This window comes from Ooceraea biroi, chromosome 10, assembly GCF_003672135.1.
Source record: "Ooceraea biroi isolate clonal line C1 chromosome 10, Obir_v5.4, whole genome shotgun sequence".
NCBI classification, from domain to species: Eukaryota; Metazoa; Arthropoda; class Insecta; order Hymenoptera; family Formicidae; genus Ooceraea; species Ooceraea biroi.
This window is the reverse complement of record NC_039515.1, coordinates 2,135,818-2,158,250: the sequence shown is the minus strand read 5'-3', so window position 1 is coordinate 2,158,250 and position 22,433 is coordinate 2,135,818. Positions and strand designations below refer to the sequence as shown.

At 40.0% G+C, this 22,433-nt stretch overlaps 6 protein-coding genes across 11 annotated transcripts in view; 4 read left to right on the top strand and 2 right to left on the bottom strand.

The window, feature by feature from the left end:
- The first annotated feature begins 321 nt into the window (after positions 1–321).
- Positions 322–3,113, top strand: LOC105278444 (transcription initiation factor IIB). Of its 2 annotated transcripts, none has more exons than XM_011337543.3 (5): positions 322–464; positions 1,756–1,866; positions 1,963–2,149; positions 2,235–2,705; positions 2,798–3,100. In XM_011337543.3, the coding sequence occupies exons 1-5, from the start codon at positions 448–450 to the stop codon at positions 2,957–2,959; spliced, it is 948 nt and encodes a 315-aa protein (XP_011335845.1). In that variant the 5' UTR covers positions 322–447; the 3' UTR covers positions 2,960–3,100. The 2 variants fall into 2 exon arrangements, with proteins under 2 accessions (XP_011335845.1, XP_011335846.1); XM_011337544.3 differs by lacking the exon at positions 322–464 and adding an exon at positions 1,246–1,442 and having other exon boundaries at positions 2,798–3,113.
- A 1,148-nt stretch (positions 3,114–4,261) lies between these two features.
- On the top strand, positions 4,262–5,682 carry LOC105278445 (exocyst complex component 4). The gene is made up of 5 exons (XM_011337545.3): positions 4,262–4,588; positions 4,667–4,740; positions 4,840–5,001; positions 5,078–5,247; positions 5,328–5,682. Exons 2-5 carry the CDS (start codon positions 4,684–4,686, stop codon positions 5,413–5,415), a joined length of 477 nt encoding a protein of 158 aa, XP_011335847.1. The 5' UTR covers positions 4,262–4,588; positions 4,667–4,683; the 3' UTR covers positions 5,416–5,682.
- Positions 5,683–6,008: 326 nt separating this feature from the next.
- Positions 6,009–11,141, top strand: LOC105278446 (splicing factor U2AF 50 kDa subunit). 2 transcript variants are annotated; one of them, XM_011337548.3, is made up of 8 exons: positions 6,009–6,165; positions 6,623–6,852; positions 6,937–7,197; positions 7,358–7,496; positions 7,610–7,665; positions 10,152–10,433; positions 10,515–10,679; positions 10,761–11,141. In XM_011337548.3, exons 1-8 carry the CDS (start codon positions 6,144–6,146, stop codon positions 10,890–10,892), a joined length of 1,287 nt encoding a protein of 428 aa, XP_011335850.1. In that variant the 5' UTR covers positions 6,009–6,143; the 3' UTR covers positions 10,893–11,141. The 2 variants fall into 2 exon arrangements, with proteins under 2 accessions (XP_011335850.1, XP_011335848.1); XM_011337546.3 differs by having other exon boundaries at positions 6,144–6,165; positions 7,358–7,508.
- A 167-nt stretch (positions 11,142–11,308) lies between these two features.
- Positions 11,309–12,601, bottom strand: LOC105278447. The gene is made up of 3 exons (XM_011337549.3): positions 12,176–12,601; positions 11,725–11,808; positions 11,309–11,590 (listed from the first exon to the last, which is right to left on the bottom strand). Exons 1-3 carry the CDS (start codon positions 12,219–12,221, stop codon positions 11,430–11,432), a joined length of 291 nt encoding a protein of 96 aa, XP_011335851.1. The 5' UTR covers positions 12,222–12,601; the 3' UTR covers positions 11,309–11,429.
- A 113-nt stretch (positions 12,602–12,714) lies between these two features.
- The window catches only part of LOC105278455 ((E3-independent) E2 ubiquitin-conjugating enzyme UBE2O), a 27,181-nt gene continuing 17,462 nt past the window's right edge, over positions 12,715–22,433 (bottom strand). The window contains exons 3-11 of one of the 2 annotated variants that reach the window (XM_011337562.3): positions 19,823–20,065; positions 19,387–19,560; positions 19,152–19,310; positions 18,424–19,074; positions 18,127–18,337; positions 17,760–17,943; positions 15,521–17,559; positions 15,042–15,434; positions 12,715–14,855 (exon numbers count right to left, since the gene is read on the bottom strand). In XM_011337562.3, the coding sequence (XP_011335864.2) occupies positions 15,049–15,434; positions 15,521–17,559; positions 17,760–17,943; positions 18,127–18,337; positions 18,424–19,074; positions 19,152–19,310; positions 19,387–19,560; positions 19,823–20,065 (4,047 nt within the window). In that variant the 3' untranslated portion in view covers positions 12,715–14,855; positions 15,042–15,048. Of the gene's footprint in view, positions 15,435–15,520; positions 17,560–17,759; positions 17,944–18,126; positions 18,338–18,423; positions 19,075–19,151; positions 19,311–19,386; positions 19,561–19,822; positions 20,066–22,433 lie in introns of both variants that reach the window. The other variant, XM_011337561.3, reaches the window with a different exon arrangement.
- Positions 21,055–22,433, top strand: part of LOC105278454 (hydroxyacylglutathione hydrolase, mitochondrial) — a 1,972-nt gene continuing 593 nt past the window's right edge. Inside the window, exons 1-3 of one of the 3 annotated variants that reach the window (XM_026973490.1) lie at positions 21,055–21,355; positions 21,726–21,841; positions 21,931–22,377. In XM_026973490.1, coding sequence (XP_026829291.1) covers positions 21,794–21,841; positions 21,931–22,377 — 495 coding nt within the window. In that variant the 5' untranslated portion in view covers positions 21,055–21,355; positions 21,726–21,793. Of the gene's footprint in view, positions 21,514–21,725; positions 21,842–21,930; positions 22,378–22,433 lie in introns of all 3 variants that reach the window. The other 2 variants (XM_011337560.3, XM_026973489.1) reach the window with 2 other exon arrangements.

Below are 22,433 nucleotides of genomic sequence, written 5' to 3'. Positions count from 1 at the left end.
AGCAGTGGCATGCGTAGTAGCTGCCAATCCGGAATCATTGAAAATAACTAACTGCTAGTAAAACAATATGGCTGCTATGCTACCAATGAGAATTTTACACACTGCATCTAGTAACTATTTTGAAGCATTTGAAGCACTAAGTGCACCGCATCTAGACATAGCGAGGAACAGAATCAAGAATCGTGGGCATAGCGTGTTACCACGCGGATATTTCGTGGACTTTGGCTACGTAGTTCAACGTCCACGTTTTGTGGACATAGAGGCGCTGACTAGGCGTGAGAATTATAAACGCGAGCGTGACCGCTCTCAGGCTTCACTCTGCTCTCAGGCTTCTCTCTGCAAGCAGTAACAGTGCTTTCTCGTTTCATTTTGTTGCTTGATTGTGGTGATCATAGGGTGTAGGATTGTACTCTGTAACAGTGTTGCGCAGCACGTGAACGCGAAAATATGGCTAGCTCGTCACGGTAAGCTTCGCAAAATTTTGATACTAGAGGGGAAAAGAGTGGATTATACAAATATTGAAACTGCAATCAGTGCACGAATAGTGTGTTATCAATGTAGTTGAAGTAAAGGTTAAAATGGCGTGCAGTTCCATGATATTTATTTATTGCATGAGAGACGTAATCTTAATCAACATGGTAATATATTAAATGTGACAAGGTCGAGTTTTAAAAGCCTCTTAACTGGACTGATCCAAAACAAGCACTACTGCTTTATACAGAGTGTCTGGTAATGAAGATACTAACGCTCATGAAGTGATAGTGATTTGAGTTTAATAAAAAGTCGTGTACCATTTTCCAAATAATGACATAAAATTTTGAAATGTTAAGTGAAAAGACTAGATCTTTCCTATTATCTGCCTGTCACTTTTGATATTTTGCTATTTTAAATCTACCTTAATTTTAAATCTAATCTAACCTGAGCTCTGTGAAGTTGTCACCCCGAAATGAGAATTTTTAAACACTTGAAATGGCATTCGGATTGTCCATTTGTCCACATTTGTCCATACATAATCGTGTTTTGTCCACCTTGCAAAAAAAGTAAGAATAAAAAAAAGAATAGAAGAAATTGGTGGACATTGGTGGAAAAAATGGTGGACAATCAGAATCTATATATAATTTTAAAAGACAACGCATTTAGGAGAGTGCACATGATAAAATTTCTTCAATTCTTTTTTTTGCAAGGTGGACAAAACACGATTATGTATGGACCAATTGGACACCATTTTAAGTGTTTTAAAATTCTCATTTTGGGGTGCCAACTTCACAGAGCTTCTAACTGGACCTTTTCTGTTATCTATTCGTCACTATTTCTTGGATTCTGATTGATACATAAAATATAAACTGAATCAGTGTAAACTGAATTAGTAGACAGTGGTGAGCGGATAACAGGAAATATCCAAAAGACTTGCCAAATGAGAACACAACTCACATGTTGAAGTGGTAGGTGTAGTATTCTGACACACTAGGGCGAATTTATTATTTTTTAACTTTTAAATTTGCTTCACCCAAAGCATCAATTATATCAAGTAAGCTCTCCTTCTAAATTGGTACTTTTTTTATCGGACTTTGTATATTGGCATATCATATTTACAATTTGAAATGAGATCGAGATGTAAAATTTAGTTGTTGACATTTACATAGGATGTTGACATAGGATTGTATAGTAGACCTATCTGTTCAAGAAATCTCTGTTCAAATTATTGCAGTTAGACATGTAATGTGATTGCAAAATGTCCATTTTTTAAATTGCCAGGTATGTTGCTGACAAAGTATGCTGCTACGCACATCCAGATGCTCCACTTATAGAAGATTATAGAGCAGGAGACCAAATTTGCTCAGAATGTGGGTTAGTTGTGGGAGATAGGTAAGTTCAAGTAGAAATAGAAATACAACGTTAGTCACAATATTAATACACAAAAGCGATATCTATCATATATGCTAATTATCTTCTGTGCCACAGAGTAATAGACGTGGGTTCAGAATGGAGGACATTTAGCAACGAGAAATCAGGAATCGATCCATCTCGTGTCGGTGGTCCTGAGAATCCACTTCTTAATGGTGCAGACCTGTCCACGATGATTGGACCAGGAACAGGTGCTGCATCCTTCGACGGCTTTGGAACTGCTAAATATCAAAATCGTCGTACAGTTAGTACATGAAACGTTTTAGCTTTATATTCATCGCGAAGTTATTGGTCTGTGGACAAAGATCTAACGAAGATAATTCCTTCAGATGAGCAGTTCTGACAGAGCATTGCTCAATGCGTTCCGCGAGATCAATGCTATGGCAGATCGCATCAATTTGCCGAAAACAATTGTGGACAGAGCCAACACATTGTTCAAGCAAGTACACGACGGCAAAAATCTGAAGGGTCGTGCCAATGACGCAATTGCTTCCGCGTGTTTGTACATCGCCTGTCGCCAGGAAGGCGTGCCACGCACGTTCAAGGAAATCTGTGCGGTCAGCAAAATAAGCAAAAAGGAGATCGGCCGGTGCTTCAAATTGATCCTCAAAGCCCTCGAAACTAGCGTGGACCTTATTACTACCGGCGACTTCATGTCTAGATTTTGTTCCAATCTCGGTCTTCCCAACATGGTACAACGAGCCGCTACACATATTGCTAGGAAAGCGGTGGAGATCGATATTGTACCTGGAAGATCGCCCATTTCGGTTGCCGCTGCAGCTATTTACATGGCGTCACAGGTATGCGAAACCGTACAACGAACCACCGCGTTTGATCTGCGCCAATGGACATTATTTTATTTTCAGTTTTATTAATATTTTAACTTACACAGGCATCGGAGGACAAGAGATCGCAAAAGGAGATTGGGGACATCGCCGGTGTCGCGGACGTCACAATCCGACAGTCGTACAAATTAATGTATCCGCATGCGAGCCAGCTCTTCCCGGAAGACTTCAGATTCGCCACACCGATCGATCAGTTACCGCAAATGTAAACTTAGGAAAGCCCTATTGCTTTTGTTTCCCCTTTTTCTTTTTTTTCTGAAAAAAATATATATATATATTCATCGTTTAAAGGGTTAATTGTTTTCTACTGTAAGCAATCTAGATAATTAAATGATTTTGTTGACAGAGCACATTCCTAAACGATTTATACGACTCAATATTCTTTAATTTACTGCTTCTTGTATAGAAATAATAGTTTTATTTTATAGTAGTTAATATGCCACTCAGTTTTTTTTCTATCTTTATTCAGGTTTATAATTTGCAATATATGTAATATATGTATATATATTGCAGACATTCATTTATTGTTGTTTTGTTACAATAGATCTAATAACTCTTTCTTTTAGTACTGTAAGAATACAGATTCTTATATGGTCTTCATGTTAAAACTTGACGTATATATAATGCATATATATATTTTGTATATAATTAACATGTGCCTACACACACACACACACAGATGTATAAGAGAGAGCGAAAATGGTGAATAAAATGATTTTTGTATAAAATTATACAATTATATATCATTCGTAGTCGATATAGTGTATTGAAAACTGAAATATTGTATTGTAAGAATATATATACAATAAAATTTATTCTGTGATACTTAAAACAATTAAGAAAATAAAAGTCAAAGGTCTAATTTTTCATACTAATTTTACAGATTTTCATCACTGTTTCACTGTATATATAAAGTATATATAATAAAATTTTAAAAAAATATGTAGAGATTAATCATGTACTGAATTGCACGTTAACTTTGTTTTTAATAAACTTGTGAATTTACTTGTCAGCTTTCATACATATTCTACTTATATTTTGTATTGTTAACAATAAATTAGTTTAAGAAAGTAATTTTAGACAATTCCACGCGCTTAACATCAATTTTGTTTCACAACAAAGGTTTTTTTCGTTTTCTTTTTTATAAGCCTACAAGTTTTGCAACTGCATTCTAACATTCTTAATGCTAATACACGTCTTTTTATTATATTCCGAATTGCGTTCGTTAATTGTATTGTACATGTATGTAATTGTATAATTTAATAAATGATTAATTTACATATGTCTGTTTTATAATTTTAGTATATATACTTTATAGTGAAACAGTGATGAAAATCTGTAAAATTAATATGAAAAATAATGGCTTTTGATATTTTTACTTTCTTAATTTTTTTAAGTATCTCAGAATAAATTTTATGTATATTTCTATATTCTTACAATATAATATTTCGTTAATTATATCTTTAAAAATCACATTGAAAATACAATATGCAGATAAAAAGTGTAGAAGGTGTAGCTGAAAGGATCCGCAACAATCAGTATCAAACATTGCAAGCTCATGTAAGATTTGTTAATGTTTTGAACTTTTATAATTAAACTTATAATTGAACTAATGTGGAACGAAGGCAACAACAAGGCCAATAATCATCCTCATATTTTGGACTAAAGTGTCGTGTGGCTTAAAGATGAGAGCCATGTGTAATCATCGTCATTAAATAAAACGAGAAGCCCACGATAACTTAACCTAACATGACGATCAATCCATGGAATTTCACGTATATGTATACGATAATTATTGAAGATTTAAAAATCTGTAAATGTAATTTAAATCTGTAAAGGTACTTGAGTCATTTAAATGTTTAAATACTGATGCCACTTCAATATGAAGCGTGATAATAATTGAGTTCATTTTCTAGTTGTTTACAATTACACAATGAATACGACACCTCCCATTAAACCCCCGCGAGGAATCAAGCCAACGAAAGAAACGGCAAGTAAATCTAGTATTTACAATTATCCAGGAATGTTGTCACATGTGTCATAGACTTTGTCAAAATAATAATATTTGTGTGTCGAATGTATCCTGTAGAGCGGTTTGTTGATCTCGGTAATTCGTGCTCTGTCAGCAAGTGAGACAAACGAGCAGCGCGATACGGAGAAGGCTAAATTGGAAAAAGAGTACAAACGAAGTGATCAACGACTGGAAGAATTAGTCTCGTCGCACGATCAGGATCTTATGGAAGTTATGCAAGTAAATGGATGTGTATACAGTACTTGATAAAAAGCCATCACACACAGTGTCATATGTATGTTATATTTTATTTTAGATATTCAGTGCACTATCCGAGAAGGTTACATCATCGCGGGAAAAGATTCATGCGGTCAAAGAGAATCTGAACGCCTGTAAGCAATTGCTAAGGTGTAAACGAGAAGAATTGTTAAACTTGTGGTTAGAAGGAATCGAGCACAAGCAAGTTTTACATCTCTTAAAGGATGTGTAAGTTACCTTGCAAGTAACATTACTGTGTTTACACGTTTAAAATATTAATTAAACATTTTCTGTTTAATTACTTTCAGATCGGCAGACTCATGTGGACGCATACCTTTAACAGAGCCGGAATCGTTAATATTATCTAACGTAGCACATGAACCTACAGTAGAATAATAAAAATTCTATATATATCTTATGGATAACCTATATTATATATCTTATAGATAATAATTAAAAAGTTATTAACCTGATTTATGATTTTATACATTATTACTTTTTAAAGAATATAACAGAAATGAGAAACATTTTTGTTAAAAAATTGTCATCGCTTTTGAGATGTTAAAATGAAAGAGTAAATGTGTTGTTTAGTATATCAATATAAAACATTTATTGATATAATTTGCGCAATTAAATTTTGGAAATAAAAACTACGTGACAATTTCACATATTACATATTTTTTATCGGGAAGGTATCACATGGCGCCCTAATCCAACCAAACTAAGCACTTTGATTGGCCTAGTTACGCCATGTGCGCAATTGCACTGTGGGCAAACGAGACACTCCCTTTTTTATCTACGGCTAGGTTTTATGTAAAAAGAACTAGAGGCTAAAAGAAAGTAACTAGAAACTATGTCGCTTGATGGTATTCGTCCAAAATAAAATTCTCTAGATCAAGGTAGTCAGGCAGCACCACGAATGTACATACATACTTGAAAACAATCCCTAAAGTAGGATCTTATTTCCTCCGACGATGACCATCTTGTGATAAATGATTCTCGTATTTTGTGGTTATATATACTTGCACGCCATTTCGGGAAGAAATCTATTAGCTGTGGTTGACGTTCGTAGTTTTAATTGTTATTCTGCCGTGCATTTTCGGTAGTGAGGTAGCTTGTACAGCATGGGCGAGGATTTTAACGGGGGTGAGTAATCTGGCGAATTTGGCGACGCTTGTTTTATCGCTCCTTCCATTGCCTCGACGTACAAATGTTTAGCTGGCTAGCCAGATCTGTACGAATGTAATGGCCGGACTTTACGAAGGCTAGTAAATACAATTTGAAGGAGGGGTGCTCTCGATTGATGTTACGAAACAACCAGGTTCTGCGACTTTGTAGATCCACATAAGCGTTTCCTTATGTTATCGACAAACTCGCGCGATTTGAAATAAAAGAAATAGCTGTTGCTCAATAATGATATGCTACTACTCCTGGATTCACTAGTTCCATTAACTGCCGTTCAAACGTTGCAATCTGGAGCAATACATTGTAATTACTGTGTAATTAATGTAGCGATTTTAATTGCACGTATTTCCCTGCATTGCGTAATTATTTAGATAGTTATTATTCATGCTCCGATTGTTCTTTTTATTTTTCAATTTAGATCGCGACAGGCAGGATCGCGATAAGGACAGAGAACGAGACAGGGATCGCGACAGGAGACACCGGTCACGTAGCAGGGATCGCAGGAAGCGGTCGCGTTCCCGTTCCAAGGAACGCAGAGACAGGAAGCGGAGTAACTCGCCGAAGAAAGGCCGTAGTTCCAGAAGAAGAAAGCCGTCCTTGTATTGGGACGTGCCACCGCCAGGTTTCGAACATATTACTCCTTTGCAGGTGAGGGTATACTTTTGAACGCAGCCTTTGACTGTTTCATATAATTGTGCCGAGCATTAAAATTACATATATTCATCTGCACAGTATAAGGCTATGCAAGCTGCTGGACAGATACCTGCGAATATCGTAGCGGACACCCCACAGGCAGCTGTACCCGTAGTCGGTAGCACTATAACTCGTCAAGCGAGAAGACTTTATGTAGGGAACATTCCATTCGGCGTTACTGAGGAGGAAATGATGGAGTTCTTCAATCAGCAAATGCATCTGTCTGGACTCGCGCAAGCAGCCGGAAACCCCGTATTGGCGTGTCAAATTAATTTAGACAAAAATTTTGCATTCTTAGAGGTATAACTTATTACAAAAGAAATAATCTTTTTATACTGTTTCACATATACATTAATGATGTGTAGAAGTGTTGTGTACTTTACGCAAGTTACACTCACTGATGATTCTTATAAGACGATGGTGACGCCCTTTAATTAATTTTGTTTTTTCTTGAATACAGTTTCGATCAATAGACGAAACTACGCAAGCAATGGCATTCGATGGCATAAATTTCAAAGGACAGAGTTTGAAGATACGGAGGCCCCACGACTACCAGCCGATGCCAGGGATGACCGATAATCCAAGCATGAACGTGCCAGGTACGGTTCCTGGTATGTTTTAAACATACTTTTACATTTTCCTTTTCTAAACGGTATATCTCAATAGCACAAGCCTCGTTGATCTCACCTTAATCTCATGTGTTATTTTGTAGATTCGCCGCATAAGATCTTCATTGGTGGTTTACCAAATTATTTGAATGAGGAGCAGGTATGCCGGCAAATCCATCAAGTAATCTTATTTATTGCACTTTTGGATGCAGTTCTTCCTCATTGATGCCTACAGTCCGATAAGCCGCATTAGTCTCTGCGCATTGCGCGTTGTGTCCGATGTGACATGAGTTTCTTGTCTTTGTCGAAAAGAGCGCAACGAATGGCTTCAATGAATGACGAACAATTGCATTGCGACGTCGCACAGGATTAGCGTGCAACGCATTGGGACACGTTCGATCGCAGTATGCACGTTAAACCTCTGCGCCATAAGTTACTCTCAGGAAGGATTAAATTATAATATAGGTATTTAGCGATTTAGCGGTGAGTGCACTCTCACACGTAAACGTACACACCACCAGGAATCCTCGTCTTAGCCGAGCTCAACAGAGGTATGTATGTGTTTCCATCCGGATTCCGGCGTCGGTTAGGTTCCTCATTAGGTAGAGGTGTGTGCTTCCCGCGGTGATGGTGTTCTTTTTTTTTCCTTTTTGTACGCACGTGGACGATGCGCCTCTCGTTTCGCCACGGAGAATCTTCTGCATTGTATCTCGTTACCGTTTCGACGCGTCATACGTTGCTTAGTTAGGGAACATTAGCGGCGTTACAGCATTTAGGTGGCACGCAGTCATCGATCGTCATCCTCTTCCTTCCTGCAGTTCTTTCTAGGCACATCGCGGACCCAGTCCATCACGAAGATAAGAATCTTTAAAAGAAAAAAAAAAACATTAGGCAATCTCTTTTAGGAAAGCTGACGGAAAACGGGTGGGTGGGGGAAAGTCCGTTCCGATCATTCGTGTTCATTTAATCCGTATGATTGCAACCACAGAAATAAATAGGATAGAGATACACATGTGACGTCATTCGTATGGATAAAAGAGCTCTTTCGAAGCTATTTGCATTTCTTGAGCATTTCCAGTTTGAGGTACCTTTACAGAGTCGTCGTGCTTTCGTGCAGCAACGGTATACGATGTTGCAAAAAAGGATCCTTTTTAGGTCTACGGGAAAAGCATAAGAATCAACGTTTTTATGTGTAGCAGAAAATATTTTTTTTTCTTTCCTTTCTTTTTGGGATTACAGGGTCGACACATAATTTTATGTGCATCTGGTAACAGCTCCAAGTTCTCCGGCATTACATTCTTTTCAGGAATCTTTCCCTTTTTGCAGCTGTTCTTTTTACAGGCTTTTCAGGCTTTACAGCACGTCTCGTCTTGTGCCTTGTTACATTTACAGGTTCGCGAAAGAATGATCTTCAAATATATATATTGAAAACTTACGCAAAAAAAAGAAAAAGAAAAAATACGAAAACGCAAAGAAAAAACGGAAACTAAACAAAAAAAAGAGACGGCAATTGCATTGGATTATATTAAGAAGTAAAAATATAACGATATTTTTTCTCACAAATGGAACTACGAAATTTCGTAAGAGAGTAAAAAAAAAGAAACATATGAACGTCTCGTTAATTATATAGTAAACTGTGGACTGATACCAGTGCCCTTTCTCCCCATTTCTTAGCTTAGGGTCGTGCCGATCAAAAGCATTCGCTTACCACTACCACTACTTCTACCACTACTTCTACCACTACTACTACTACTACCGAACATGACAAAATACCACACTGCCTGGAGAGAGGCTAGCCCAGTCCCTCGAGGCAAGTACTTATACCATTCTCATGCCTTCGTACATTGGGTTTATGCGACGATTTTCTAGCCCCTTCCTCGACGTGTCCTCGGTTCTCCTGTACTAATGGTGCGTCCTCTCGACAGTTTTATATCAATAAAAGCATGTTGCTCGCACAATCGCTGAACGATCTCTGTAGCTATGCAATGTAGAGTCAGTTTTGCCAGCCAGAGAACAAAAATTGAGTCCTTTAAGACGCGGAGGCAACATGCTGTTATCGAAAGTCTTGAGTTTTCAGTCCCTTGGTCCCTGGATGTACGTAAGTAGATCCTAACGATTTGTTATATTGAGAAATATGAGTAACAAGGTCGAAGATTGGTGTTCGAAACGAACGATGATGTAAGGAATGATGCCGGAGCGCAACGGAAGTTGTCGTTTCGTTGGGGATGAAGGCGATGTGTAAGGAATCGCTACCCAGGAAAAACTGATTAACAGATACAGGCATATCTATGCATACGTATATAACTTTCTTCGCATTTAGATGATGCAACTTTCTCTTCTTAAATTCTACTTGATATTTATCATAATATACTCAATAATATCATAATAAATGAAGAATTGAATCTGTTTTTAATAATGTATTCTGAGGTAAAATTGTCAAATTTAATAATTTCATAAATGTGAAACATTTATATACATAGAAAAAATTCCTTGATAATTATTTTTTACATCAACTTTTTTGTCTTTGACTTTGACAATTTTTATTTTCATTGAATTTGCGACTAATTAGAGTTGCATAGTCTATACCTCGTAGAATCGATGATCGCGCCATGCGAGCGAGGAAGTAACGTGTTTACTATGATACAGGTGAAAGAGCTACTGATGAGCTTTGGACAGCTAAGAGCGTTCAATCTAGTGAAGGACTCGGCGACCGGTCTTTCCAAGGGATATGCGTTCTGTGAATATGTAGACGTCTCGATGACTGACCAGGCAATAGCCGGATTGAATGGTATGCAGCTTGGTGACAAGAAATTAATTGTGCAACGCGCTAGCGTGGGCGCCAAGAATCCCATGATAGGCGCACAAGCTCCAGTACAAATTCAAGTGCCTGGATTGTCGATGGTCGGCACCAGCGGACCTGCTACTGAAGTAAGTACTCCCATTGAACCAAGCGAAATCAAAATTGTAATTTTAGAATGCAATTTACTGCAACCGTGTAATGTCTTTCAGGTGCTCTGTTTACTCAATATGGTCACGCCAGAAGAATTGATGGAGGAGGAGGAGTACGAGGATATCCTCGAGGACATTAAAGAGGAATGCAACAAATACGGTGTGGTACGGTCTGTAGAAATTCCGAGACCTATCGAGGGTGTCGATGTACCTGGATGCGGCAAGGTATGTTTCACAAAGCTATGCTAACACAATGCTCCCGCATATGTCAATTTCATCAATCTACTCTGTTTTTCTCTGTTGCAGGTATTTGTCGAATTCAATAGCGTGATTGACTGCCAAAAGGCACAGCAGACCCTCACAGGACGGAAGTTCAACAATCGTGTTGTAGTCACGTCGTACTTTGATCCTGACAAGTATCACCGTAGAGAATTCTAAGCTATACTGACTTCTCTTTTCATACCATTTATCATATTTATATATACATATATATACACATATGCGTATACATATATACGTATATATATGTATGTATATATATATGCATATATATATATATATATATTACATAATGTATATGTGAATTTATAATCTAAACGTGAATTATTAACTCACTTGATAATTCGTCGAACGCGTATGTTCGAATCCGCTTTTGGCAAACGTGAGATAAACCCTATAACAAAAAAACAAAAAAAATGATTAATAAAACATATTCGATCGTTAATATAAAGTCGACGACGAGATATCGAACACATTTGATATTACTTTACTAGAAAATTAGGTGATCTATTAAAGGATTGTGTGGAATCAGGATAATTAGGTGGACACAATAAAACGAGAACGCAACGTCACTGTGTTTTTACAAAAACATGTTCTCTTTATGAAATTCTGCGTTACATAATTTACGATGTAGATTCTTCAGTGTAGTGATAAGTGACGAATGTTTTTTGCGATGTACTTGGGGAAACCGGGAATTCAACTTTCAATCTGTAGTGCTGGTTGATAGGAATGACTCTCTCCGGTATCGGCAGCGTCAACCACGAACTTTTGCAGCGCGGCATAAAGACCGCCACCGAGCAATAGCATGCCGACGCCTGTCAGAACCACTATAGCCCAGGCTGGAATGGCCGTACCTCCTAAAAAAAAATGATTCGATGAATGACCGTACATTCAGATCTTTCGTTTGCATATTGTATCGCGTGTTGCCTGTATAATAACTTTATTCTCGTATGATACTGTATCCCTTATAATACTTGTGTTCTTAACTTACTGTAATAACGTCTGGTTATCGTTTTCCGGCCTCTCAGAATTTTGCGCCTCGCCTCGACTTCTTCCAGGAATATCCCCATCAGAACTGCTCGAAGTTGTTTAAAGAACGAAAGAGACAAATCGTTACAAATCGATTTTTTTGCACAACGCACTGTACCTTACATGCTATAATCGCGTGCAACGTTGTGAATGTATGGTGTTCAATTTTTCAATATTCATAATTAATTGTATCATATTGCAATGTCCTGGTAGCAGGAATAATTATTAAAATTTTATTCGATTAATCAGTTTTATTCGATCAATAAAATTCTACATTACATGATTATCCTTAATCGGGTGATGATTTTTACGATGTACAATGACATAAAAAAATGTAACACCTCATCACCGCAGCAGAGGTGGATTTCTCTCACGCGTTTCCTTCCCTAAATATTAATGAAATTTTTACTTACGTAAACCGATAGTTAAGTAGCACACGAGCTTCTTCGAACAACACATCTTTTTCAAAAGGAATATCAATATATGACGAAAACCGAAATTGGAACTCGCTGTCGCAGCTAACTACAGCACCCACGAGACTGTACTGAAACACACCTTTGATAAGAAATAGATAACTGAGAATGGCTTATCTATAAGAGATAAAGCGATATACTTTTGTTGCGTGTGTGTCATCACTCTTTCTGCGTAATTGAATCGGTAAATTTAGAATACAAATCGGAATTATTAATCTGCCAGTGACTATTAATAATAATGCTACATAAAACTTCCAATCAATGATCTCTACGATAATTAATAATTTCTGAAAAGATAGACTTCAATGATCTTACGAGACATTAAAATTAGTATAGTGAGGTACTTTCAAATTGTAGACTCTGATTTGTTATATATTTTTAGATGTAAACAAGATGACACATATATTAAAAGAAAAGTAGTAGGATTTCAGGATGCATAACGGTGGAAAGTAAAGAATGCAGGAACACTTGAACGTCTGTTGATCCTCTAATGACTTTTTATTGATTTAAAATTAAGGAAATTGCAAGTTACACATCTGTAATAAACTATCAACTTTTTTATGGAACTTTTCTCACAGAATCGTTGCAGTTGCGATTCGATCGACGCCAACGCAGTAAAACGAAGAAGCAAACGATGGATTGAGCTCAATGGATGCCTTTTTCAACAGAACTTTTTTACAGACATAAAATGATGACTCCGCTAAGGGAGGATTCATTCTTCAATCTTGAATAGCATTTAATATTTAAATAAATATATAATGAGAATAAAAAAAACGATAACGAATGAGAGAGCGAAGGGGAAGGACAGGAAGAGTAATCCCCGAGAATGAATGAAAAAATAAAAATTAATTAGAAATAAATTAAATACAAAAATTCATCGTACAACTTCGCACTAGACTAGAATATATATATGCATTTTTTTCTTTCTTTTACGTTCTCGAAACGGTTAGCAACGACGCGATTATAGCAATTCGCTCAATTTGCCGACCTCCTTTTATTATACACTTCTCTTTTTTTCTCTCTCTCTTCTCCTCGTTCACTTTCGAAGAAGTGCGACGTGAAATAAAGCTTCGAACACAACTTACGAATGTAATTATTGCAATTAATATAAATACAACTGGCACATATACAAGGCATTCCACAAGTCTCACGTTTCGGCGGTTTTTCATTATATCAGCACACTTCTCTACGCTTTTGATAAGAACCACAAGCTTGTAAGCTTTCCAGAGACGTCTTGTAGACGTCTCTTGTCGCAATTCGCTCATCAGCACCATACTCTCTCGAAGAGTCTTCCTTTCCGTCCTTTGCTGAGCGAGACAAAACGATCGATCGACATATAAAGATTCAGCGCATGTAAGCTAATTACTATTAAACAGTTGCGGATACGCACGTCTTTTTCTTGTTTGAAATATTATAAAAGAAAGATAACAAAAAAGAAAGCAATTGCTCGGACTAAAAATTTGAACGCTCCATGGCTCTTAATCAATCTGAAAGCCTCTTTTTTTAATCCTTCTTTTTGATCCGGTTATCTTTTCACATGTGTATCGGTATAAACATAGGTCTACGAGAAACAGCTTCCTAATTCCTGAATACGCTAGAAATTAAAGAAATTAAATAAATAATACTGTTATACACTGTTTATGGTGCACTTTAATCATTAGCTACTAAATAATAATAATAATAGTAATTATTAGAACGATGAATATACTCGAATCAGTTCTTCCTCGCGGCTATACCTAGAAAAACAACAGGAATGGAGAGGAAATCCATCTCCGAATGCGTGGAAAATTTCAGCAACGAAAGAGTAACGCGTTTCTCTCTAATCCCTATGCTTTTACAAGCTACGCTAAGAAAATCCGTAACACACTGGACTGTTACTTGGCCATATAGCCGTCGTAGATCTCATCTATATATGGATTTTTGTTTTCCCTAAATTATGCCCTATAGACGCCTGCGATTAAAATCACTTCATAAAAAAAAAGTTTCGCGTGAGAGTATCTCGTAATACTTGGATGGCATTAGTAACTTCAAGTTATAGCTCGATGGAGGCAGGAGAAATAACCGTTGCAACGATCGTTGAAAGTGCGATCATGAAAATGTGCTGCGTAGAATTAACGTATTATTATCACGCTATTGCAAAGTGTCTCCCCCGTTAGTATCGACGTTTACATTGCTACTGGTCTTCATCTGCCGCCTCCATCTTTTTCGTTTCTCTTCTCTCTTTTTACAGAATGGCAAATCCCACTTGACTCCTCCTCGCTCTACGTAACAGATGCATCTGCTTCTCGTTAAATCAATCATTCGAGCTAATTTCTTACTCCGTGACAGACAACGCAACAACCTCGCTTACGAAGTATGTAATTAAATGCAGGAAATATTACATAGGTTTTCTTCCCTTCTTTCTCATGTTTCAGTGTCTCGATGCCGAATATTAACGCAACAATTGTACAGTTCGTCTCGATAGTATACGAAATCGTGTGGATGCGAGTCGCAAGATTGAGTTCCTCTGTTCATACGTGCCAATATGATTGCGCTTTCACGTGTCGCTATTACTCTCGGAACAATAATTGTCTCTAGTTGCGGAGTAACGACTCTCCTTCTCTGTCTGTCGCTGACGTTTCTGTTTAAGGATTATCGAATTATTGTTATTATCGATAGATACGCATCGCCAGTGTACGTATGTGTGTGTGTATATATATATTAGCGTGTGTATATGTGATTCGAAATTTCGATAAATTATTGGAATATTACCGAATAATCGCACAATTTAAACGAGCTAAGCTTTTCGACTTATGCTTACTTTTACCTTGTGGCTAGCTGGTGTTTTGGCTCGAAGTACTTTTTTTCGTTTCGCTCGGCGCCACCGCGAAACCATTCGTTGCGAAAGGTGACATCGCTTCCTTCGTGGATTGATTGCTGCTCGGGGTCGGCTTCTTGCTACTTTCCTGCCTATTGCCGTCACTGCTCTCGTTATGTTCCGCCGCTACTTTACTGTCGACAGATCTGGCAGATTCTTGGCACTCATTGGCGATACCGTTCGTTAACTCCATAGCGTTTTCACTGTCCTGCCATTCACTCGGTCGCTGCATTATATTTTCCTTAATGAGCACTTGCTTGAACGTCGCTAGAGTCTTGCGAAGAGTTATGCAGAAACCTCGGGATGCCGGGATGAGCGGAAATTCGGGCAACACCTTTTCATCTACGAAGAGAATAAGAAAATTAATCATTCTTGTGTAATTAAAATTCTACGCAAAAAGAAAAATAACGTGAAAGAAAATCTCATACCAATCTCATCGGTAATCTTTTTAAACGTGGTGGGAGTGACTGGCGACAGCGGATGCTGATTATTATGCTTCTCGGATATCTCCATCCACAGTTCCAGCCTCTGTAACAACTTTTCGGCATGTTTCTTGAAGTGCGTGATGATAATGCTCTTGAATACGAGCGGCGGATGCAGCAGTAGCTTGGTCTGCGCCTGTACCAGTTTTAGCACCACCATCTCGTTGTACATCCTCGAGTTCTCGTGTCCCTGTTGCGAGCCCTTCTGCTTCTCGAATCCGGCTTCGTTGAAATACGGCTCGCTCACGAGAATCAGACCCTGTATCGAAACGATCACCTGCAGCAGGGTGGACGAGCTCGTCCACACCTCCGTGCCGCGACCAGACCAGGTACCCAGCAAACTCACGCACACCTTCCCGTCCTCATAGAGATTCGGATTCAGTCGGTCGCTGCAGTAAGAGATGTAGTGGCAGAGCGGCGGCGCAGCCGGATAGTCAGCAGACAACTGAAAGTCGAAAAGGAAAAGGCCATCCTCGTAGGGCGTCTTCTCAGGCCCACAGAACATCACGGAATACAGGTCTATGCGGTCTTCGAATCCTTTCACCCACACGCCCGGCGGAAGCGAGCTCTTCAGCAGTTTCAATTCCTTGGAGACTGTCCTGAAGAAGTTCGTCGGATCGGTGGGCTGGAACATGGTCAGCTTGAACTTGTGGCAATCGGGCGCGGTCTCCTCTATGGAGAAGCCCTCGTGTAATTCGGTGTAAACCGGCGGTGGGATCTCGATCGAGCACTCGGATGGCTCTGTCATCACTTCCACGTGTTCCTCCTCCTTCTGCTTCTTCTGCGGCGACGAGGTCTTCTCCGCGTCCGATAGTGACATCTTGCCCAGACCGAATCGCTTGGACACCTCGCCGTGCGCCAGCACGAGCTGCGCCTTTATCAGGTTACACAGTTTGACACACACGTGCGACGTCCCAATGTTCTGAGAAGTCGTGAGACTCGTCGGCACTTTCTTCACCCTACTAACTTCGATCTTCTTCTCTTCTTCGGGCGGAGCTGTATCGTTCGTCGTGGATGAGCCTTCCGGCACGTTATTGACGTCTTCGCTCATGAGGAACTCGCCACTGGACTCGCTCGAGCCCGATTCCTTCTTCGAGTTTTCCGCCGAGTACAGACCGGAATCCTCGGGATTAGGATTATTCGGTCGTATGAATAACCGATTTACAGACTCCTCCTCCGCGTTCTGCTCCTCGCTCTGTTTCTTGCTATTATTCTCGATTCTGGTAATATTGTCAGTCTCAGATCTGCCGATGATCGTAACAGCTTGTTTCTCCGGTGTGCCCGCGGCACATTGATCACCGTCGTTGCTCGTACTCTTCACGTTATCGTCATTTATCGATTCTTCCGGGCACTCGGATTTGGGCGTGAAGAGCCTCGTCACTTGATCCGCCATGCGTTGCGCAACGTTCGCTCTACCGCGTTCCCTCACTCGTTCGAGGAGCCCCTGGAAGTGGCACTCGTGGAAGAACGAGGTGCCCATCAGTTTGTCCATGTAACGGCAATCCTTGTAGACTTCGAGGAGTTTTCTCATCACCTCGGTCGTTTGCAGCGATGGGTTCTGTGTGAAGATCTCCTCCAGCCTCGACATCGCGATCCTAGCCTTCTCGATGTGCGCCGCTAACTTTGGCTTTATGTTCTCGAATTCCGTCTGTTCCGTACCGTCGTTATCGGCGATGAAGCAGTCCTCCAGTTCCGTCTCCCACGAGGAATCGGACGATACGTCGTCCCACGGTTCCCCCTCGTCGCTGTCGTATTCGCTGACCTTGTATAAATCCTGTGGCCAGCACATGCTGATGTGGCTGTCGACCCACCACACTTTCACACGCCCCTCCGGATAATTATCCAGGACTTGACCGGCGGTGCATCCGGCGTCTTCGCCCTCGAAATTCGCTATTCGAATCACCAGGGTACCGGGTCTATACTGGAAATCCGGGTGGTCCTTCAAATCGTACACGCTCACCTCACGCTCCTCCAGAAAAGTCGGTCTAGTAAGAATTTATTACGAATTAAATTATAATTATTGTAAATTGTGTAAGTTTTATTTTCAATTTAACATTTGTCGCAATTGCAAACTGTAAAGCAAAGTTTCGTGAAAAAGTGTGAAGAAGATAGGAAGTTCTCAAATAATATACATATTTTAACAAAATATTTAAAAACAAAATATTTGGTTTTTTACAATACTTACTCTGGATTTTGACTAGAAGTATATGTTCTAAACCACTTTATCTTGGCAGTACGGCCCTGATGATCAACGCTTTGTACAACACCGTACATTCTAGACTCTTCATTTTGGTCTACTACGAAATCGCCCGGGAAAAATTCCTTGTCATCCAGATGATGAATTGGATACAATTGTGTTGACGGTATGCCTGAAAACGAACAATAATCGTTCACAAAACAAAACAAACAAGAAAACAATCTCATGATATTAACATTAAAGGTATTTTGAACATGTGTAAAATAAACGAAACGAATATGCATGTCTAAGATCGACACAATTTATGATAAATTAACCGATAAATATATTATTGTAATTATCGCAACGTTCGTACCAAATTCTACTGAGCCATCTTGCCACACCACGTTTGCTTTCGTATTAGTGGACAACGTTTCTACGACTATCTTAGTCCCGGGAATTAATGGGACAGGCGGCACTTTCTTTTTCGCTTTGCGCAACTTCTTTTTCTTCAGCACTTTCGTCATCAATGCAGGACCTTTTTTTTTCTTTCCCATTGACGACATACTAGAGCAGCCGCTAGAGACCTACGACGCACACGAATGATTATTTTCGACTTTATCTCTCTCTCTCTCTCAAAAATAAAAGAAGAGCAAAGAGACAAATGAATTACCGAAGCGGTATCGCTTTGCGAACCCGTCGTATCCTCGGTATCCCACTCGTCCGAGCTCTCGGCATGCTGATTATGCGGTGGTGGCATCAAAGTGTTATTGCCCGTAGTATCTTGCGAATGAACACCATTATTCTGGCTGCTGTCCTCCGCCGATTGTTTATCGGGCTTCTTCTGTTCCTTCTTCTTATCGTCCGGCAATTTCGTCACCGTAATGTTCGGGCGAGTCTTCTTCGGACTTTGCTTAGGAACTTGGTAGACATCCCGCTGCTGTTTCCGCCACTGCTCCCGCGTGATAACGTTTTCGTTGCCCTTGATGATATAAAAATTGCGATCGCCGACCTGCACCGTCGACGGCTCGAACACATTCAGCAATTTCAGCTTCTTCAGGTCCTCACCCTCGACCACGAACTTTGGCTGAGCCTGATGACCGGACCAAGCGCCGTCTTTCGAATACGCTCGGCACTGCCAATGCACGCCGACCCAATCGGTCTCCACTTTCTCCACGATTACTTTCGTTACCTTCTGCGGCTTCAGTTTCCTCTTTGCCTTCATTTCCTTCGTGCACTGGATCCACTGTGCCTCCTCCAGACAGTGAACCGGCCCGCACAGACTCTGACCAGGATAGAATTCCGAGTGTGGAAAATCGTTATCCTGAAAATAGATCATTCGTTACTCACATTGCAAGAGATTCCACTCTACCCTGCAAGCAATTAATTATTCGTTCTTACATTGTCGCGTGTCTCCTCCAACTGGCCCAACACACAGGAATCCATCTCATTTATAACACAGTGCGATCCGTCCGGTGTTACGAGCCACAATTTGAAGTGCGTCATTCTGATGCCACCGACCCACGAGTCCATGCAGACCGCCATATCTGTTGCAAATTCCTACAAATGACAACTGCTTGTCTCAGTGCACAACTATAACGTAGCAGTCTATTCCTTCTTCGATATCTACACGTACTTGCAGCGGGATGAGATCTTCGCTCTTGATGTCCGTAAGCACCTGCTTCGTGCCAATCACCTGCACACAGGCGGTCAGTTCCTTGTCCCTGCAGTAGCCCCTCTGTGTATCCTTTCCCTTGATCATCCTGCGCACCACATCTCCTGGCATGAGCGTTCTGTCGGCCAGATGAACCTGCAAGCCAGATGTCACGAGACTTGAACGATCCTACTCGTTGTGGAGCGTCGTTAATTCGAAACTTTCACGCGATCTGCGTGACAAGAGTGTAACAAGCTACCTTTCATGCCGATAAATCAAGTAATATGAAAGGTGTGAGAAGTTATGCAGCTCGAGTACGAAACGGCACGGAAACGAACGCTAGATCGCGAAGGAGGAAAGGGATTGACCGATCCTGGATTACCGATCAGTCGAGTGACGTGACAGTGGTTCGCCGTACCTTCTTACAGTTGACCAACTCGTCGACGCCGGACGGATGCCAGATCATACGGATCTCGCCCTTCTTACGCTTCGGTGGGCTCTCCTCGCTGTCGGAGCTCTCCTCGGACATGTCCTGATCGTCATTCTCCATGACGATGCCGAAGACAACATTACCCCGCTTGTCCACGCGGTAGACAACATCCTCGTAGAAGTATTGGTTCTCCGGCGTAACGTTCGCCGAAGCAGCCATCTTTCCTCTGCCTGCGATGCGATCGCGCTGCCCCAGCCCCGCTGTCGTTCGCTGGTCGAGCCTGTCTGCTCCGCTGGTTCGAGAATGTCGAGCGGCGCCGAGCGCCGCCGAGCCAAACCGATGGCGACGTTGACGAGAGGTTATGCGCCGCGCAGTGCGCGCACGTTACGTTCGAGTTGCACTACCTTGCACTTTATGCAATTATTAAAGTAAAATGTAGACTAAACATGATTCGGTACTTCGATTAAAACATACAAATAATAAAAATTTTAAAGAATATAATAAAGAAAATACAAAAAATGAAAACTAAACTGCCATGAATGCCAAAAAATGACTCTTGTTTCGAAGCAATTTTTACGAAACATTTATTCTGTTAAAAAATATAAAATTTTTAGAAAATCAAAATATAACACCCTTGTTTTAAAGAACATATTAGCGTCTAATAATAATTTGATAACATATTATATCTGTCATCTATATAAAAATAAATTGCATACAAGTATTATCTGTAAAACAACAAGCATTAATTTAATTTAAAATAAAACATATATTTACAGCGATTTGTACGGAGAAAGGAGAGAAGGTATGGAGTAAAGAAGGTATGATTGGACTGGACTTGCAACATTTGTGAATTCGATCCCACGACAGATTTTTTACGTTAATTTTCCTCGTTTAACTCAACTCCGACGTCCTCGACATCCTCGACATCACTCACGGCCGTTGACCGCCCGAATTGATCGAATGTTCATTGCGAAATAACTATCGATCTGTGATCGATTGTCATTCGCGTTGTCTGTTATCGCGTGCGTGACGGGCATCGTTGTTTTATTGATAAACCGTTGAGTCATGCTACTTGAAATTTTCTCTAATACGCCATTGAGTAGTATTAAATATTAATAAATAAATGAAAACTTTGACCGCGTTGAGACGTACTACTTCATTTCCCGAGCAGACGCTGACGAAGCAGAACTCGTAGCGGGTGATTTGGGAACTAAACAGAACGCAATCGATGAAAAAATACTAAGCTAGTTGATCATTTTATAAAAAAATACTCATTACACTAATGCGAAAAAGCTTGAACAAAAGGAATAATTAAATTATAAGAATGATAGATAATTAAGGAAAAAGAATGAAAAAAATCGTCTCAACTGGTTTGAAACAAACTGGAGATACTGAAGAACACGTTATTTGAAACGAGAAAAGATAAGGGAGCACCGGGTGATGCTGGGTAAACTGGAAACAGCTGTGCTGATAGATCTCGATTATTACTTTTTCTGCGATAGCTCGTTGACGCATTATCAGGCAAGTAGCGAGGAGCAACGAACTCTGCGTGCGCAAAATAAATGAAGTGCCCAATTTCAAGCTTTCCACATCATGTTCTGTCAAGCTGCACTTCGTGCATGTCCAACGTGGCTTGAAAATAGACTCACGTCTATATACTTCAGGGGTATCTGTCTTACGTTCGTCCATTTACATTACATTTACATTAATATAGTGTCGCGCGCTATTGCAATATCACTAATTATTCTCACGTCGCGACGCGTCGTGTCGTTCTGTACTTGAATCTTATTTTCTTTAATTCTCAATAAGTAACGCTTTTATATTTGATGCATAATTCATACCCAATTTAATTGGAGAACGTTTTTTTATACATTTCTTTTTGATACTTTAGCAAAGAGCATTTCTTCCAACGGATTTGGTAGATCACATAGTCTCAGCACAGTAGTAGATCATCCCAACATGAAGGTGCAAATACTACCGGCGCTTCAAGATAATTACATGTACTTGGTATGTGCTGCTGTTGCATTCTCATGCATTTTAATATAATATAAAAAGTTGTAATTGTACTACACAAAATTTCTTAAAATGTTTATAAGATTATCGACGAAACAACGCAGGAAGCTGCTATTGTAGACCCCGTTGATCCAGACGCCGTAACTACAGCTGTCAAACAACACAATGTCAAGCTAACGAAAGTCCTGACCACTCATCACCATTGGGATCATGCTGGTGGAAATGGAAAATTATTGAAGAGCTTCACCGGCCTGCCCGTGTATGGCGGCGATGACAGAATAGAAGCCATTAATCACAAAATCACGCACAACGATGTGTTAAACATCGGCAATTTGTCGGTTAAATGTCTGGCAACGCCTTGCCATACACGTGGACACATCTGTTACTACGTTACAGGGGAGGAACAGCCACCATCTGTATTTACGGGAGACACGCTTTTTGCTGGAGGCTGTGGAAGATTCTTCGAGGGTACTGCCGACCAGATGTACAAGGCGCTCGTTGAAGTCTTAGGCTCCTTACCTGAAGAGACGGTAAGTTCAGTTCGCTCAGTTCGAATTGTACTTCATCCGCCACTTCCACAGCAACC

Excerpts from the sequence above, each read along its gene's own strand:
- LOC105278444 (XM_011337543.3), top strand. Across the intron at positions 2,150-2,234 it reads AATATCAAAATCGTCGTACA|ATGAGCAGTTCTGACAGAGC; the intron begins GTTAGTACATGA and ends TAATTCCTTCAG. Across the intron at positions 2,706-2,797 it reads CTATTTACATGGCGTCACAG|GCATCGGAGGACAAGAGATC; the intron begins GTATGCGAAACC and ends TAACTTACACAG.
- LOC105278445 (XM_011337545.3), top strand. The coding sequence starts at position 4,684 with ATGAATACGACACCTCCCATTAAACCCCCGCGAGGAATCAAGCCAACG. Across the intron at positions 5,002-5,077 it reads ATCTTATGGAAGTTATGCAA|ATATTCAGTGCACTATCCGA; the intron begins GTAAATGGATGT and ends ATTTTATTTTAG. Across the intron at positions 5,248-5,327 it reads TTACATCTCTTAAAGGATGT|ATCGGCAGACTCATGTGGAC; the intron begins GTAAGTTACCTT and ends AATTACTTTCAG.
- LOC105278446 (XM_011337546.3), top strand. The coding sequence starts at position 6,144 with ATGGGCGAGGATTTTAACGGGG. Across the intron at positions 6,853-6,936 it reads AACATATTACTCCTTTGCAG|TATAAGGCTATGCAAGCTGC; the intron begins GTGAGGGTATAC and ends TCATCTGCACAG. Across the intron at positions 7,198-7,357 it reads AAAATTTTGCATTCTTAGAG|TTTCGATCAATAGACGAAAC; the intron begins GTATAACTTATT and ends TCTTGAATACAG.
- LOC105278447 (XM_011337549.3), bottom strand. The coding sequence starts at position 12,221 with ATGTGTTGTTCGAAGAAGCTCGTGTGCTACTTAACTATCGGTTTAC. Across the intron at positions 11,809-12,175 it reads CTACTTAACTATCGGTTTAC|TTCTGATGGGGATATTCCTG; the intron begins GTAAGTAAAAAT and ends AACTTCGAGCAG. Across the intron at positions 11,591-11,724 it reads GATAACCAGACGTTATTACA|GAGGTACGGCCATTCCAGCC; the intron begins GTAAGTTAAGAA and ends ATTTTTTTTTAG.